Consider the following 17,749-nt stretch of genomic DNA (forward strand, 5'->3'; position numbering starts at 1 on the left):
AGTATGTAACAGGCTTAATTTATAAATGACCTCACTTCCTTAACACGATGGGCACAACCCTTTCCTAAATGTATTAAGAGTGGAAATAAAATTCGCCTAGTTTGCATTTACACAAAAAGAACAAATGTTTCAATAATCAAAGAGTGTATTTGACTTAATCTACACGCTGTTTAGAATATTTTAGTCCAGACTGAGTCTAAATATTTTAGTTTTAAATTAAACCAAGTCTAACATGGTCCTAATGCCCAAAAAGTAATTAAATGAGCTTAACTTGCAATTTTACAAATAGAATAAAGCTTTCACAAATCGCAGTTTTAATAAATCTGCGTACTGTGTATGAAATTTCAGTTCACATTGAAGAGTCTGAATATTATGGCTTTTTATCAGGACCTGGTCTAATGTGGTCTAGGCCAAGGGTGGGCAACTACCAAGTGTGTTGCACTAGGAAACTCCAAACACTCACAGGCCCTCGAGGACTGGAATTGCCCACCCCTGGATAGGCCCACATTGGACTAGAGATAATCTAGGCATGATCAAAGAGATTAAACACAGTAATCTAAATTCCTATCAAAACAGGTAATTACATCAGGCAGGGTTTTTTTTTGTTGTTTGCTTTTTGTTTTGTTTGTTTTTTTGCTGAAAAAAGTCAGAATAACGTCTGTAAGTGAGCATTTGCATGTTAGGTTTATGTTATCAGGATGTGGTTATGATGACCTAAACTGCATTTAGTCAGGTTCTGTTACACTGATGCAATAGTCATTCTTATGTTATGCAGGAAATGTGTGAGGAAAGGATATTTACAAAATACATAATGATGTGATTATGTGGAGAAAATAGGTCATCAAGCCAGTGGAACCCACACTGCTCATAAAGCTATTGGTTGTGATGATGTAGAAATGTAATCAATGCTTGACAACACCTCTCAAAGCCAACAACAGACCATGCCTTTTTAAGGAGTTTGTTCAGTCTGTGGGCAAAGGACGCAAACAGACTTAACAAACTCATTAAGATGGCATGGTCTGTTGTCGGCTTCAAACTTGCCAACCTGAAGGAAGGTGGTGAAGGACAGGATGTTGTCAACACTGCTGATTGTCATGAAAAATCTTTTTCACCCCCTCCACAACACTGTGGAAAAACTGAGGAGCAGCTTCAGCAACAGAGTCCTGCAGCCCCGTTGATCTAAGGAATGGTACAGGAAGTCATTCCTGTCGTCTGCCATCAGACTCTATCAGACTCTATAACTCATCTCTTCATGACAGAGCTGTGCTCTCATAACTACATTAATGCATCATCTCAGGTGCCCTACAGACTTATTCAGTTACATTAACTGTGTTTAATTTTTAATCTTATTTTCATATTGTGTGAATATACTTGCAGCTATGAGTGTGTATATATAAGATATATAGGATATATTGTATGTATTTATATTTCTGATGCTGCTGCCACAATTCAGTTTCCCTTCAGGGATAAATCAAGTAAATCTTAATCTTAATATTCATCAGATGAATTACGAACATTCTACACAGTTGTTTTTATATTAATAAATTAAGCTAAATGTTGCGTTAAAGTATTAGATATGCTCCAAATGAAATTCACTGTTCTTTTTTTCTTTTCTCTTTTCATGTAGTTTGAACTTATTTCCTATCAACAGAGGGCAGTAAAGCGCATCTGATGAATGACATAAATTAGACGAAGAAGAAGAACGACGTGGTTAGCTTGCTAGTGCTAATGTTGCTAACGTGAAGAAACTGACGGTAAGCGCAAAAATATACAAATACAAATATACAAATAATTTGTACAAATTTGTAGATTTGTATAATGGCGATAAATGTTCATCTTTCACAAAACTCTTGTTTTCACCCTCCCTAAACTGACAAAACAGGTTTAATTTTTTTTTTTAATCATTATTATAGAGTGGGTAACATACACAGCTTGACATCTTCAAGCTTTACTTTTTAATTAAGTTGCACATCTCTGGTTTCATTAAAAGTCTTCGAGTTGCGTCTAATTCAGATGGAAGCTGTGGTGGCACACATTTAATCTACTACTTTTCTGTGTGTGGAGAACATTTTGGGATCTTTTTTATAATATTGCTTAAGTTTTGTGTTTTTGTTGTTTTTCTTTTCCCAGTTGTGTTCTGTGGTGGGTGAAGCTGCAACTCGAAACAAAATTAAATGTGTGCAGTTTTAATCTGGACTGGTCCAGTTTATAAACAATAAAAACACAGTACTTTAAAAACTTGGATATTGTTGTTTAAAAAAAATGAGGCATATAAAAAAGGTTACAACATATAGCAGCAACTTTCCAAAAACGTACACAAAATGAGTCATTTCAGTTCATTTTCACTTTAGTATTTAAACTCATTGGATATCTAAATGAACACATCCCACTATAATACACACACACACACACATTTATTTAAAAAAAAAAAAAAAAAAAAAAGAACTTTAAAAAATGTATCCCTAAAACTTTTATGATTGTTTTCTTTCTTCAGCCTAACACAGAAATCCAACATGGCAACACCAGTGTCTGTTCTCCGCCTGCCCAAAGGACCTGACCCCAAAAGCCGTGGATTTGACCCCAAATCGCCCCGCTTCGTTGCCCTTTGCCGTACGTCTCTTACCACTTCAGCTGCATCAGAAGCAGACAGTGAGCAGATGGAGAGAGAACAGCATGCGAGATCTGTGCTGCGAGAGCGTTTTCTCCGGTGTCTGCTCGCCATGACCAACAAGAACGTCCAGTTTCACATGCATGAGAAAGTGAAGGTCCAGGCCACATTTGGGGCATCGGACATTGATGTGTTGAACTTTCAGGTGTCGGACCTGCAAACTCCCATCGGGGTGCAGAAAGAGGCGCTGATCAGGTGTCAGGACGTGATATCGTTCACTTTTGAGGTATGAGCACCTCAGACTGACATTTGGACTAATTTTGTGTCCATTGTTGTTGCATGTGACTGTTTTCACACTGCAAGATAGAAGTGTGTGTCTGTTGTCTGTAAGGTGGTGTGGCTGTTTGACAGGTTTGTAGTTCATAACACTGACACGATCTGAGCCACACAGCTGTGTGAAAAGACCAAAATGTGGCAAGCAGTTCCACATTTTCTGCACAAGAGGGGGGTATGTACAAAAAGTTCATTCCTGATGTACTTGGTGATATCACTGGAAGAGTTGAGCACTTAAAGTTTTGGAGTGTTTACCCATTAAAGCATATTTAGATAATTGATACACATGTGAAGACATTTACTGCTTACTGATTTTAACTGTAACAGTCTTTAAAAAAATTGAAAGCCTTGGTAAGGAGGAGTCACCACTCAGTATGTTTTTCTCTCGATATTAGACCGTTTATTTTGTTTTATTTTTATTTAGTAAATGGATATTGACTTTATCTTGGATTGTCTATTCTTTATAATAAAACTTCTGAAGAAAAATTTTGTGTTTGGAAAATATATTGTATTAATGCTGTTTTAAAACAAAGATGTCTCACCACTTAAACAAAACTTAGTTTGAACATGTTATCAGAAAATGATTCAATTTCAAGCTCTTCGAAATATAGGCATGATTTGTGGCTACTGCTGCTCAGCAGTGCCGCTGGTATAGCGTTGTCTTATTTTAAATTTCACTTCACTGTGTTGCTGGCTTAATTTCAGAGATATGATCAAATCTTTGTTTTCATATGTCACTTTTTTGAAATCTTTTTTTTCTTGTTTTACAATTTTTAAGATTATTTTTTTTCAATTAAAAAATCAAATTTTGTTTCTTCAGTTATAAATGTTTTTATGTTTTGATGCCAGATGGAGAAGAAGTTTGCATTTTTCTCCAGCAGAGGACGAAATGTTTGTCTTCAACTGTCTAGTAATATGATATCTGTCTTGGAAAACATGTCCACAGATAACAGAATTGCGGACAACTTGCAAAAATGCGCAGAAATAAATCTTCCATCACATTTGAAGTCATAAGTATGGACACATTTTGGATTTTTTGCTTTGAAGAGAAAAACAGAGCTGGACATGTCGAAAGCTATTAATTCTGTCGAGTACTGTGGTAGCACGACTAACATTACTGCCCACCTAGCAAGGTGAATGCAGAGCCAACAACCAAACGTAGCGCAGCAGCCAACAGACACCCAAACCACCACTTTTATATACATTTCAAACTTTTGAAACGAGTATAAGTATAAACAGCTATATCTTGCTGCCGGATAGATCTTTTTTTTCTTTTTTTTTTTTTTTTGTGAAATCTGAAATATGAATGAACCTAAGTAACTATGTAAGAGCTATATAACTAAAAGAAGTAGCTGTTCTCTAATAATTTGAACTTGGAGGCTTTGAGATGAGAAGCAGGGTATAATCTCATGGATTTTAAGCGAAGGGTGTCCCCTGCTGCAGATCTGCTGCATGGCAGCTGACTTGGACTTGATCATGCTTGCATAGGGAGGCTCCTCCTGTGATCATGAATGACAAATGTATCAGAACTTAATGTATGAATGCAAAATCTCCTAATATCATCTGGAAGACACACATTGCTGAAATGTTTTGTTTTACAAAAACAAGAGCAGGAAGAATAAAAAAAAAAAAGAAAACATCAGAAATATCTCCATACTGGGGGTCATGCCTAGTTCAGATGTTATGGGAATATATTTATACTCATGTTGTTTAAGCTGATTTTTTTGTGGTCCTGTTTTCATTTTGTATTCCATCCATCCATCCATCCATCTTCTGCTGCTTATCCGGGGTTGGGTCGCGGGGGCAGCAGCCTAAGCAGGGAAGCCCAGACTTCCCTCTCCCCAGCCACATTTGCCAACTCTGCGGGGGGGATCCCGAGGCGTTCCCAGGCCAGCCGAGAGATGTAATCCCTCCAGCATGTCCTGGGTCTTCCCCGGGGTCTCCTCCCCGAGGGACGTGCCTGGAACACCTCACCAGGGAGGCGTCCAGGAGGCATCCTGACCAGATGCCCGAGCCACCTCAACTGGTTCCTCTCGATGCGAAGGAGCAGCGGCTCTACTCTGAGCCCCTCCCGGATGACCGAGCTCCTCACCCTATCTCTAAGGGAGAGCCCGGCCACCCTGCGGAGGAAACTCATTTCAGCCGCCTGTATACGAGATCTCGTTCTTTCGGTCACGACCCACAGCTCATGACCATAGGTGAGGGTAGGAACGTAGATCGACTGATAAATCGAGAGCTTCGCCTTCTGGCTCAGCTCCTTCTTCACCACGACAGACCGGCGCAGAGCCCGCATTACTGCAGACGCCGCACCGATCCGTCTGTCGATCTCACGCTCCATCCTTCCCTCACTCGTGAACAAGACCCCGAGATATTTAAACTCCTCCACTTGAGGCAGGACCTGACTCCCGACCCGGAGAGGGCAATCCACCCTATTCCGGCTGAGGACCATGGTCTCAGATTTTGAGGTGCTGATTCTCATCCCAGCCGCTTCACACTCGGCCGCGAATCGCTCAAGCGAGAGCTGGAGATCACGACCAGATGAAGCCAACAGGACCACGTCATCCGCAAAAAGCAGGGACCCAATCCTGAGGCCACCAAGTCGGATCCCCTCAACCCCTCGGCTGCGCCTAGAAATTCTGTCCATATAAGTTATGAACAGAATCGGTGATAAAGGGCAGCCTTGGCGGAGTCCAACCCTCACCGGAAACGAATCCGACTTACTACCGGCAATGCGGACCAAGCTCTGACACCTGTCGTACAGGGACCGGACAGCTCGTACAAGGGGGTCCGGTACCCCATACTCCCGGAGTACCCCCCACAGGAGCCCCCGGGGGACACGGTCGAATGCCTTCTCCAGGTCCACAAAGCACATGTAGACTGGTTGGGCAAACTCCCATGCCCCCCCCCCAGGACCCCAGAGAGGGTATAGAGCTGGTCCACTGTTCCGCGACCAGGACGAAAACCACACTGCTCCTCCTCAATCCGGGATTCGACTATCCGGCGGACCCTCCTCTCCAGGACCCCTGAATAGACCTTACCAGGGAGGCTGAGGAGTGTGATTCCCCTGTAATTGGAACACACCCTCCGGTCCCCCTTCTTAAAAAGGGGGACCACCACCCCAGTCTGCCAATCCAGCGGTACTGCCCCCGATGTCCACGCGATGCTGCAGAGGCGTGTCAGCCAGGACAGCCCCATAGCATCCAGAGCCTTAAGGAACTCCGGGCGGATCTCATACAGCCCCGGGGCGTTGCCGCCAAGGAGCTTTTTGACCACCTCAGCGACTTCAGCCCCAGAGATAGGAGAGTCCACCCCTGAGTCCACCAGCTCTGCTCCCTCATGGGAAGCCGTGTTGGTAGGATTGAGGAGGTCTTCGAAGTATTCCCTCCACCGACCCACAACGTCCCAAGTTGAGGTCAGCAGCACCCCATCTCCACTGTACACAGTGTTGATGGAGCACTGCTTCCCCCCCCTGAGCCGCCGGATGGTGGGCCAGAATCTCCTCGAAGCCGTCCGGAAGTCTTTCTCCATGGCCTCGCCGAACTCCTCCCATGCCCGAGTTTTTGCCTCGGCAACGGCCGAAGCCGCATGCCGCTTAGCCCGCCGGTACCCATCAGCTGCCTCCAGAGTCCCACAGGCCAAGAAGGCCCGATAGGACTCCTTCTTCAGCTTGACGGCATCCCTCACTGCTGGTGTCCACCAACGAGTCCTGGGATTACCGCCACGACAGGCACCAACGACCTTGCAGCCACAGCTCCGGCTGGCCGCCTCAGCAATAGAGGCACGGAACACAGCCCATTCGGACTCAATGTCCCCCGCCTCACCCAGGACATGTTCGAAGCTCTGCTGAAGGTGGGAGTTGAAGCTCGCTCTGACAGGGGACTCAGCCAGACGTTCCCAGCAGACCCTCACAACACGTTTGGGCCTGCCAGCTCTGACCGGCTTCCTCCCCCACCATCTGAGCCAACTCACCACCAGGTGGTGATCAGTTGACAGCTCCGCCCCCCTCTTCACCCGAGTGTCCAAGGCATGTGGCCGCAGGTCCGACGATACGACTACAAAGTCGATCATTGAACTGCGGCCCAGGGAATCCTGATGCCAGGTGTACATATGGACACTCTTATGCTGGAACATGGTGTTCGTTATAGACAATCCATGACGAGCACAGAAGTCCAATAACAAAACACCATTTGGGTTCAGAGGGATTGGGAGACCATGCCTCCCAATCACTCCCCTCCAGGTCTCACTGTCATTGCCCACGTGAGCATTGAAGTCCCCCAGCAGAACAATGGAGTCCCCAGAAGGAGCACCCTCCAGCACTCCCTCCAAGGACCCCAGAAAGGGTGGGTACTCTGAACTGCTGTTCGGTGCATAAGCACAGACAACAGTCAGGACCCATCCCCCCACCTGGAGGCGGAGGGAAACTACCCTTTCATCCACCGGGGTAAACCCCAACGTGCAGGCACCAAGCTGGGGGCTGATGAGAATGCCCACACCTGCTCGGCGCCTCTCACCATGAGCAACTCCAGAGTGGAAGAAGGTCCAGCCCCTCTCGAGGGTACTGGTTCCAGAGCCCAAGCCATGCGTCGAGGTGAGTCCAACTATATCTAGTCGGAACCGCTCAACCTCGCGCACAAGCTCAGGCTCCTTCCCCACCAGAGAGGTGACGTTCCACGTCCCTAGAGCCAGCTTCTGCAGCCGGGGATCGGACCGCCAGGGTCCCCGCCCCTTGCTGCCGCCCAGCTCACATTGCACCCGACCCCTACGGCTCCTCCCGCAGATGGTGAGCCCACGGGAGGCGGGGCCCACGTAACCCTTTCGGGCTGAGCCCGACCGGGCCCCATGGGCGAAGGCCCGGCCACCAGACGCTCGCACTCGTACCCCGCCTCCAGGCCTGGCTCCAGAGGGGGGTCCCGGTAACCCGCGTCCGGGCAAGGGAACATTCATGCCCAGGTTGGTCGTCATCATAGGGGTCTATGAGCCGTGCTTGGTCTGGTCCCTCCCCTAGACACCTGTTTGCCATGGGTGACCCTACCAGGGGCATAAAGCCCCCGACAACATAGCTGCTAGGATCTTCGGGACGCACAAACCCCTCCACCACGATAAGGTGACGGCTCAGGGAGAGGACCCGGGACATGTTCGAAGCTCTGCTGAAGGTGGGAGTTGAAGCTCGCTCTGACAGGGGACTCAGCCAGACGTTCCCAGCAGACCCTCACAACACGTTTGGGCCTACCAGCTCTGACCGGCTTCCTCCCCCACCATCTGAGCCAACTCACCACCAGGTGGTGATCAGTTGACAGCTCCGCCCCCCTCTTCACCCGAGTGTCCAAGGCATGTGGCCGCAGGTCCGACGATACGACTACAAAGTCGATCATTGAACTGCGGCCCAGGGAATCCTGATGCCAGGTGTACAATCACTTCATTTTGTATTCATGTTAGTTTTTTTATTAAGTGTGTTACATCTTTATGTTCCATCTCAGTATCATTCTGTCATATCATTTTTGTTTATTTGCTCAACTTTTCATCTAGAAATGTCATTTAAACCTTTTGTTGGCTCAAGGCCTGCTGATGAAAAGCCCATTCAGTAATGAGTCACGCCTTAGCACTGAAGTGACTGAAATGGCACAAAACAAACTCTCCAAAATGACTTTTTTTTCAGTCATTCAAGAAAGGAAATAAATCCATTTAAGAATAAACAGCTTTTGAAGCAGCTTTATTCTCTTTTCTGCTTCACAAAGGCCGCATATGGCTGCTGTGTAAACATTTGTTACTGAAATCTCTGGTCATAAACGTAAGACGAACAGGATTCATCATTGTTTAGCACCAGCTCCATTGTTGGGAGACAGAGGGGGTGGGGGCATCAATACTATTTAATCTTCTTAAAAGGTGTATTTTGCAAGTTCCCAATAAGTCATTTTATTTGAGTGCCATTAGGCGGTCATGTTATGCCTGTGTCTCTTTTTGTACCTGAATTATCTGACCACTCAGTGGAGACAGTCATCAGTGAGGCAGTGACTCATTCCCCCACACCCCCCCCTCCTCTTTTTCCCTCTAGCTGTCCCCCTCCCTAATCCGAAATATGACTTAAACCTTGCATGACGTCATCGAGCCCCTGTGATTCAATCAGGAAGCCTTCAAGGACAACCAATGTTAATTTCATATACACGGCAGCCATGCTGTTCTGTGACCAGTAGCCCTGAACTCTCTCAGTCCTCACTAACCTTTGTGGTGACAGTAGCACAGACGCCAGATACACATGATGCGCATTCACTTTTCTATAAAACATAATATCTAAGAAAACGCTTTTTCATTTATTTGATGATTTTAATTTGCAGATACAAAAACCAAAATTCATGTTTAATCCCAACAGTGTCTGTTTTAGGAACATCAATGAGATAGAATAGTTCATAATCAAATATTTTCAGTAAGCATTTGTACTTACAGTCTTCTGGCTTATGATACTAATTGCCTGTTGATTTAGCCTTTTTGTGGCGTATGTACGGTTAGGAGACTTTAGGTCAGGGGTGGGCAGCTCCGGGCCTCAAGGGCTGCAGTCCTGCATAGGTTGAGTTCCCCTGTTGCAATGCAGATATCAACCTATCGAGCTTATTTAAGTCTGATAGCTTGCAAGTTTTCTTATTACCCACTGGTTTGAGTCGGGTGTGTTGCAGCAGCGAAACTCCCAACATTTGCAGGATTGCAGCCCTCGAGGACCAGAGCTGCCTACGCCTGCAGTAGGTGATTGTTAAAGGAAAGAATTAATGATTTATCTTCCTCTACATGCATCACAAAACACAAAAACAACTCAGTGCTAAAAACCAGTTTTAAAGGCTTTCAATCATCTTCACTGAAATGGTTTCTCCCTATGAACTGGAGTGGAATATGTGCTCCCTCATTTGCCGCAGTACACAGTGACACCCTGCCTCAATGTTATCTTCTCTTACTGTTTGTCTTTCCTGACAGTCTGCTTCTCCCTGATTTCAATGGAAAAACATTCCTGTCTCTGAGTATGCATGTGTGTTTCTGTGTGTGCGTGCTGCTGTATCAGTGCATCAGTCATGATGGTACAAGGAATCTGCCTTGTGTAACACCAGCGGCCAACAGGAAGCACATTCCGCTCCTTCCTGTTTGTGGCCCTCTCTTGGTTCCTGGCGAGTGTCTGATAACTCTCAAAACCACTTAATCACTCCTTTTGCCCCAAACTCCTGCCAGCAGACAAAAATAATAGGCTAGTGACCTCATGGGAGTATTTTTAGCATATTTCATTGTGGACAAGAGCACCAATGATGATTCACATGATAACACTTGTGGATTGATTGGATTAAGTATCAGCTTGGGTTTTATGTGAGACTGATCAGACATCCGTTAACACACAGGATGACGGATTAACAAACTTTCCTCCCAGCTGTGATGCTGAAAGCAGAAGACGGCTGCATGTTTTCATGAATGTGAGCAAACGGAGATTTTACAAAACCTGCTGGTGAGTCACTGAAACTGCCTCCTGTTCACCTGCGATGGCTCATCGACTAAAAGATTGTTTCCTCAAATGTTTGCTTTTCATTTTTCACTTTCAAAGCCTCTCGTGAAAAAGCAAACATTTCACATCTATTTCTTGTCATGAATAGTACAATCACTGATTTAGTAATAAAACTGAAACTCTAATTGCCGCTCACTGCCAGTTACTGTAAACAACTAAATAAGATTGTGGAGGAGTTAAAAGCGAACAAGTGTTATTTGGACCTTCCAGGCATATTTTCACTGAACATGTAATGAAAAGCATTCATCTTGCTGCAACAAAGCCTGTTTTCTTTTGACGTGAGGTGTTAAAAGTTAGTAATATTCTGCCTTTTATGAAAGCGTATTTTGTTCATTTAGGAGTATAAATCATTGTTTTTATGCTCAGATCTTGTACGGTTCCAACGCAAAACACTCTGCTCACACCACAAAGTTTCTGCTTCTCATTAAGAGACCATCTTCCTACCATAAACTTTGAGTAAACAACCCCATGAAATGATTGGTCCTGCTGGCAATAAATGGCTTATAATTATATTAAGACTATATAGGCTCCTCTCTCCATGAGAGCAACTGCAAAAGAGTCAAACTGAAGGTGGCAATACCAAAATAGCAACAACTGTACTTATAACTGTAACCAAGCAGTTATAATTCCTAACCCTAGGCAATAATGATATTGCCCAAATCCAAACTAGGAAATTGCTGAAATGCTTTAGTTAAGTATTGTTATTGAGTGGACTTTCTTCCACCCTCCTTCATTTGTCCTTCAGAGGATTTTGTTGGTTGTTAAATCAAATGATTTGCTAACTCAGTGATTCAGCATTGAATTTACATTCACAAAAGAATATATATATACAAATACATACATGATAGATAGATAGATAGATCAGAATATCAACTTTGTTGGAATAATTCTAGCTGTTATAAATAATAACCACCTCCATCAATATTAAGCTGTCACTGTATGCATTTTTCCAGTCACAATCTGTAATATTTACTGATAATTATGTACTGGAAGTGTTGTCCAAGTGGCCAGACAAGCAGACACAAAAGGAATGGCTGAGTCACACACAGTCCCCAGGTTTGTTTGAGTTGCTTCCAGGGGGAATGTTGGAGGAACTCCAGTGATTGTGAGGGCCAGGCGCTTGTGTGGCAGCCTGACTTCCCTGGCTCAAGTGGCCAGAAAGATAAAGAAGCCAGCAGTGGAGTGTGCCAGCTAGAGCCCACTGAATAAAGATTTAGGCTCTTTAAACATCAAATTGTATTTGTGTTTAGTGTGAAAATGATTTGGACGACAAAGCTGCCAAACTCTTCATAAAAACTGGTTTTACTGTGTATACTTGCAACCCCAGAAAGCACTGGTTTCTGGTTGGTGACACAACTTTGTGAAGTCAGTCATTTCAATGTTGGACTTTTTTTCCAAAATGTATGAACATGGCAGCTGAAGACATGATCGAGATGATGCCACAGTGTCATGGCAAAGGGGACACTCATGCACTCAAGTCTAAACAGGAAAACATATAAGGGCGTTGGAGGAGAAGGGAAGCGCTAATTAGAGGGAGATTAAAGTTATCATCATTTATCTATAAGTAAGTGGACCATTGTGGTTCACTCCCTTCCCCACAGGAGTAAACACAGGAAGATGCTGCTAATTAGTGTCTGTGAATCTGAGGACTGCCTGATGTTCGTGCTGATTGAGCTGATTCACCATCACCAGGACCAGTCGGAAGTGCTGACTTGTGAATATTACATTGCGAAAGTGTGGCGAACGTTTGATCATTGTCAAACAAATATTGGATAAACTGTAATTTTGTATAATCAATCCCAGCTTGTTTGCTGCTTGTTAAAATTTGGTGCGTTCACTGCTGTCACTTCCCCAGAAACTGGTGATATTTCACAATCTAGTTATTTATCTTTACAGTCTGAAGGAGTGGTTGTCAGCATTAGATTACTTCCTCCCTTAGACTCCTTTTAAACCATTCATCACCTGATTTTCCATTTTAGTGCAACAGTCCTTCAAGAAGCCAAAAAATAGGAAGTGGTCATACAGTAATTGAGAAGTTATTTCCTGTGTGAACTGACTGCAGGCAAATTTCCAGGCCTTAATTCTGCAGCGTGCCTACTCCTAGAAGGGATCATTTGATTATTATCATCAGAATAAGGTTGGAAAACATGAGGCAGCAACAAAGTCAGTCCACCACCTCAACTTACCGCATTGGTGTTTGTGTCTTTCTGGTGTTTGAGATAGAGGGTGGGTGAGGTTGTTTCCAGAGCAGAAGCCTTCCTTCCAGAAGGGTTAGTTATGTGGTGTATAATGGCATCTAATCAGGACAATGACATACTTGAAAAAGTTTTATCTTCCTGTTGCCATTAGCTAAATCCTTTTGCCTCTTGCCATTTTATGTTATTAAAGATATTCATAATATTTCATGTAAAACCACGTAAAAACCAGCGACAGGCTGCTGTGTGATGATATAGGAAGCTAAGCAAAAGAACAAACATATTTAAGATACTGACTTTCTCTAGCAATTACAGATTACATCATGATAAATAGATTGCCAAAAGATTTATTCAGTCTATGTTATCTTATTATCTGAATACAGACAAAAAAATCTTGTATTTTGATGATACTGACTTAGAAGCTTAATTCCAGAGGTTGTGAACTTGTGTAAAATGGGCATGACTATAGATGGGAAGGATTTATAGACCATTTAAGTTCTTTCATGTCTTTAATTTAAATTAAATCAGCCAAGATCAAACTTGATAAATATTGTTTTTAGAGAAATAAATGCCCCTTCTGAACTTCAGTGCAGTAACACATAAAAAACAAAAAAAAAAAAAAAAAAAAAAAAAACGGGTATACATCTTGCATTCGTTTTGGAGATTATCAGACATTTGTGTATTTTTTTCAAAGCAAAATGTTTCCTCATTCTTGATTTATATATGTTATTTTAAGTGTTTCAAACCTCATTTGTTACATTTTTGTTGGATAATGAAGCTTTGTTGTCAGCGAATGACCCATCTGGGCTTCTGGCATGCCAGATGACCATGTTAAACCTTCCACTATGAAGCCAAGCTGCTGGACTATGTACAAAATGTGGTTTAGCCTTGTTTTCCTGACAAAACATATGAGTTCTCTTGAATGCATGTTAACTTCCCTCTAACAAGTTTATACTAACCTTAATATTATAATAAATAAATTGTAATATTAATAATAATAATAATAATAATAATAATAATAATAATAACAAAATAAATTGATGATGAAAACAAATTTTCTAACTTTCAATGTGCTGTATTTCCATTACTGTAAGAAAAAACTACTTTTTACCCAAACTTAGAATCTTTTATTCACCACTTTGGCAGAATGGTGGTATAATGTTTAACACTGGGACCTCACAGCAAGAAGGTCGCTGGTTCAAGCCATGGTGGGGATAAAGGGGTGGGGGGGTTTGAACAGTGATCTTTCTATGTGGACTTAGCATGAGTACCCGGGTTCTCTCCATGTACTCTGGTTTGTGTGTTTGGTTATTGGATCACTCCTCACATATAAGTTGCTTTGGATAAAAGTATCTGCCAAATGACTAAAGAGCGGTTTGACTTTTATATAAAAACTCAATATGTTTCACACAGCTGAGTCCATTTAACCTAAACAGCTTAAAACATTTACATACACACTTAGTACTTTCAACTTCTCAGACCTCCCTCTGACTTGTTTTCTGTCTTCATCAAAACAGTATTTCCACATGGGCTCAGAGGCTCAAGTAATTGCTAATAATGTCACTTAGACACACTCTCGCATCCAATCAAACACCTCACGTCTTCAGATAGCAATCTCAACCTCAGTTTCACTTGTTTCCTTTCCTACCTCTCATCCCCTTTCATTCATTCCCCCAAGAGACATGATTTACTTGTGACAGAGACAAGGACATCTGCCTATTAGCAAGTACCACTGACGTAGGCATCACCATCCCCTCCTCCTTATTATCTGTCTTCTTCATCCGCCTTCTTCTCCAGCTCCTCCTCCTCATGCCTTACTCAAATTGGGGTCGCCAACCTTTTATCGTGCAGGCTGGTGAATCATCGAGGAACTCTCACTGGACAAGGAGGAGGGACTCTGCCTGTCCAGGATACTTCCGTCCTCCTAAATTACCAGGGTAACCCGACTTTGTCTGCTCTCAAAATAGAAGCGGAAGATAAATGAGGGACATGTATCCTGCAAATAAAATTGTAATGCCTGCTTGTAATATCAATGTTCACCATTTTTTCTGGCTTCATTAAACAGCAATTGCAGTGTTATGATATAGTCATCCCATTAGTTGGAACACATAATCACAGCTCAGGCTACTGATGCATGATGATGACAGAGCTTACTGGCCTGGGTACTCCTTTAGATTCATCTTTCAACCATCAGGGTGCTGATCTATATCTGTATACTACCAGATGGGGAACTTATAAAAGCAACACAGTCATTGTTTATAATAATTTATTAAATAATTTATTCCATTTCTACAGTTGTCAGTGCTCCAAAGGGCTGAGTGATATAATGATATATATAGTTTGGACAATAGAAAATGTCTATAGTTTCATGTGAGGCTCTATCGTTTACGCCACAATATGGTGCTTTACTGTAGTATTTTACATCAAGATGCGCTTTACAGTATGCATGCTGAAATATACAAACAGACTTGTTTCAGAGCTGGATAATTCACTGAAAGATGACCAGCCAACCAAAACTAATGAACTTGCTCATAAAAGAGTGGAAATTTCTTTTGCATGCTTGCAGTTTGGATATAAGCAGATAAACGTGGAACAGACAACAGACTAGCTCACAGGACCAACAATGGACTCCAAAACAACTACCGGTAACTCATTATGGCACCTGTGTAAGTATCAGAACAAAGAATACAGAAAGAGCAAAGGCCACAAAAGCAGCGTCAAGTGGTGGTGAAAGCGCTCATCATAAACTCCAGACCTTAACGCTGCAACGGGAGTTTACCCGTGAAACGCTAAACGGCCTTAGTCCCCGCAGATGGAAGGAGATCACTACTGCCGTTGCCAAGCACATCTGACAAATAACCGATGACTGACTTAAAATTACAAAAACAATTTTATATTGTTATGTATATCGTTATGGGGATATAAAATGAGCTATATCAGGACATGATATTTTAGTCATATCGCACAGCCCTAATAAGTGCTTTACACAGAATTCATTATTCAATATTCACTCACTCCTCATTCATACTTGGTTGTAGTAAGTAAATGTGTCGCCAAACCTACCATCTCCAACCACTTCTGAACATTCATACATGTCCTAACACCAGTGGTGCTGACACTGAGAGCAAAGAGTACCTTACCCAAAGGCCTGCTCCACCGATTGACCCAGAAACTGACCCAGAAGATGCAAGCACAGATTTGTAAGCATGCTCATAGCGTGCACAAAAGCAGTGAGTGAGGTAGTGTCAGTGGCAATATTACCATAGTAGTTGCCTGTCATTGTGTGACCTGCAATAGTGGATACATTGTTTTGGACACGCTTTAATGAAAATTGAGAGTTTTCCTCTCTTTTATTTGTGACTCCACCAAGTGTTTGCTCTTACCAGCAAAACATATCAATTTTGAATCATATTTTATCTATAGCTGTGATGGACTGGCGAGCTGTCCAGGGTGTACCCTGCCTTTCGCCCAAAGCCTGCTGGGATATGCTCCAGCTTCTGGAGCTGACTGTTTCCTAGTAAAAAATTTTTAAAAATTCAGCTTTAACAGTGATCATTTTAAACAATCACCAAGTATCTTTGTAACTTTAAGTGATGCTGCTGCAAGTGAAAAATGTTACATGTTGTATGTTTATGCCAGGTTGCACACAAACAACAGGAGGCACGAGAGTTCTTTTCAACTGATGTTTACCGCGGTCTTTTCTCTTACACCACAGGCACACCGTAGAACTGATGACACACAAATGATGTACATAAAATTAACATAGGCTTTTAAATGACACAAATTATACAATAGACAAACAATAAAGTAAAACATACCACTTTGGCCTGCTAGTGAACAAACCGGTGCTTGTAGAAAATACTTATTTAGCTTCAAAACTCTCTTAACAAGCACGATGTCGGGTCTGTCGGCTTCTGCTGTTTTCACTGCTTAGCGCTACACAGGAAGTGACCTTTACACGACCTTACACTTATCTTAATAGTTTGACAAACAAAATTTCTCTTAATGTACCATGTTATTAAATGTATGACCCTATAAAGATTACTGAAATGCTAGGAATACAAAAATAATTATGTAAAATAAATCACAAATGTAATATTCTTAATGACATTAGCTTACAAATAGCTCCGCCTAGTGGTACATCTGAAACTAAGTAACTTCCACCGTTACACTCCCACCATCACACTACCGCTACAGGAGGTGTGATCCTAAACAAATATAACAACCTGAACTTAGCAAACATATGTATAAACATTACTTCAGTCTTTACTCTGCTTCAAGCAGAAGAATAGTCTTATGTATTGGTCTCTCTAAGACAGTCTTAGTTGTACAAGGTCCCTTGCCTCGAGTAGAGTCACTGATGAGAAGCTTGACCTTTCTGACTCTGCCATCAGCTCCTGGGGTGACTTCTACAATCTTTGCGAGTTTCCACTGGTTCCTTGGAACACAATCTTCTTGTAGAAGAACAATATCATTTATCCTTGCATTTCTTCTGTTCTTACTCCATTTACTTCTCTGTTGCAGGTTTAGCAGATATTCCTTTCTCCATCTCGTCCAAAATACATTCGCCAAATACTGCACTCTTTTCCATCTTTTCTGCAGGTAGAGATCTTCTTTGACAAATTCTCCAGGAGGTGGGGATATCACTGCTGATTTCATTGTCAAAATATGGTTTGGTGTCAGCGGCTCTGGTCCTACAGGGTCGTTGACGCACTCGACAGTTAGTGGCCGACTGTTTACTATTGCCATAACTTCATACATGAACGTTCTCAAACATGAAGTGTCTAATCTTGAAGCTGACTGGTCGAGAATGGATTTTAGAACATTTCTTATTGTCTGAATCTGTCTCTCCCAGACTCCTCCCATGTGACTAGCAGCTGGGGGGTTGAAAACAAAGCTTATTCCAAGGTCTTTGACTTTCTCTTGAGTTGCTTGTGTTAACAGCTCATTTCTTCCACCAATAAAATTAGTGCCTTGATCACAATGCAGTTGACTGACGTTGCCACGTAATGCGATGAAACAACGGAGTGCATTGAGAAAACAGTCTGTACTAAGATCATCCAAGACTTCTATGTGGAT

The 17,749-nt window shown here is 42.7% G+C and overlaps 1 protein-coding gene across 1 annotated transcript; it reads left to right on the forward strand.

Moving 5' to 3' along the window:
- The first annotated feature begins 1,730 nt into the window (after positions 1-1,730).
- Positions 1,731-3,325, forward strand: gemin7 (gem (nuclear organelle) associated protein 7). Its single transcript, XM_079245787.1, has 2 exons — positions 1,731-1,754; positions 2,495-3,325. Exon 2 carries the CDS (start codon positions 2,514-2,516, stop codon positions 2,898-2,900), a length of 387 nt encoding a protein of 128 aa, XP_079101913.1. The 5' UTR covers positions 1,731-1,754; positions 2,495-2,513; the 3' UTR covers positions 2,901-3,325.
- Positions 3,326-17,749: the final 14,424 nt, after the last annotated feature.

This window comes from Telmatherina bonti (assembly GCF_933228915.1).
Source record: "Telmatherina bonti genome assembly, chromosome: 9".
NCBI lineage: Eukaryota > Metazoa > Chordata > Actinopteri > Atheriniformes > Telmatherinidae > Telmatherina > Telmatherina bonti.

Bases quoted from the DNA above. Each gene is read 5' to 3' on its own strand.
- gemin7 (XM_079245787.1), top strand. From the start codon at position 2,514: ATGGCAACACCAGTGTCTGTTCTCCGCCTGCCCAAAGGACCTGACCCC.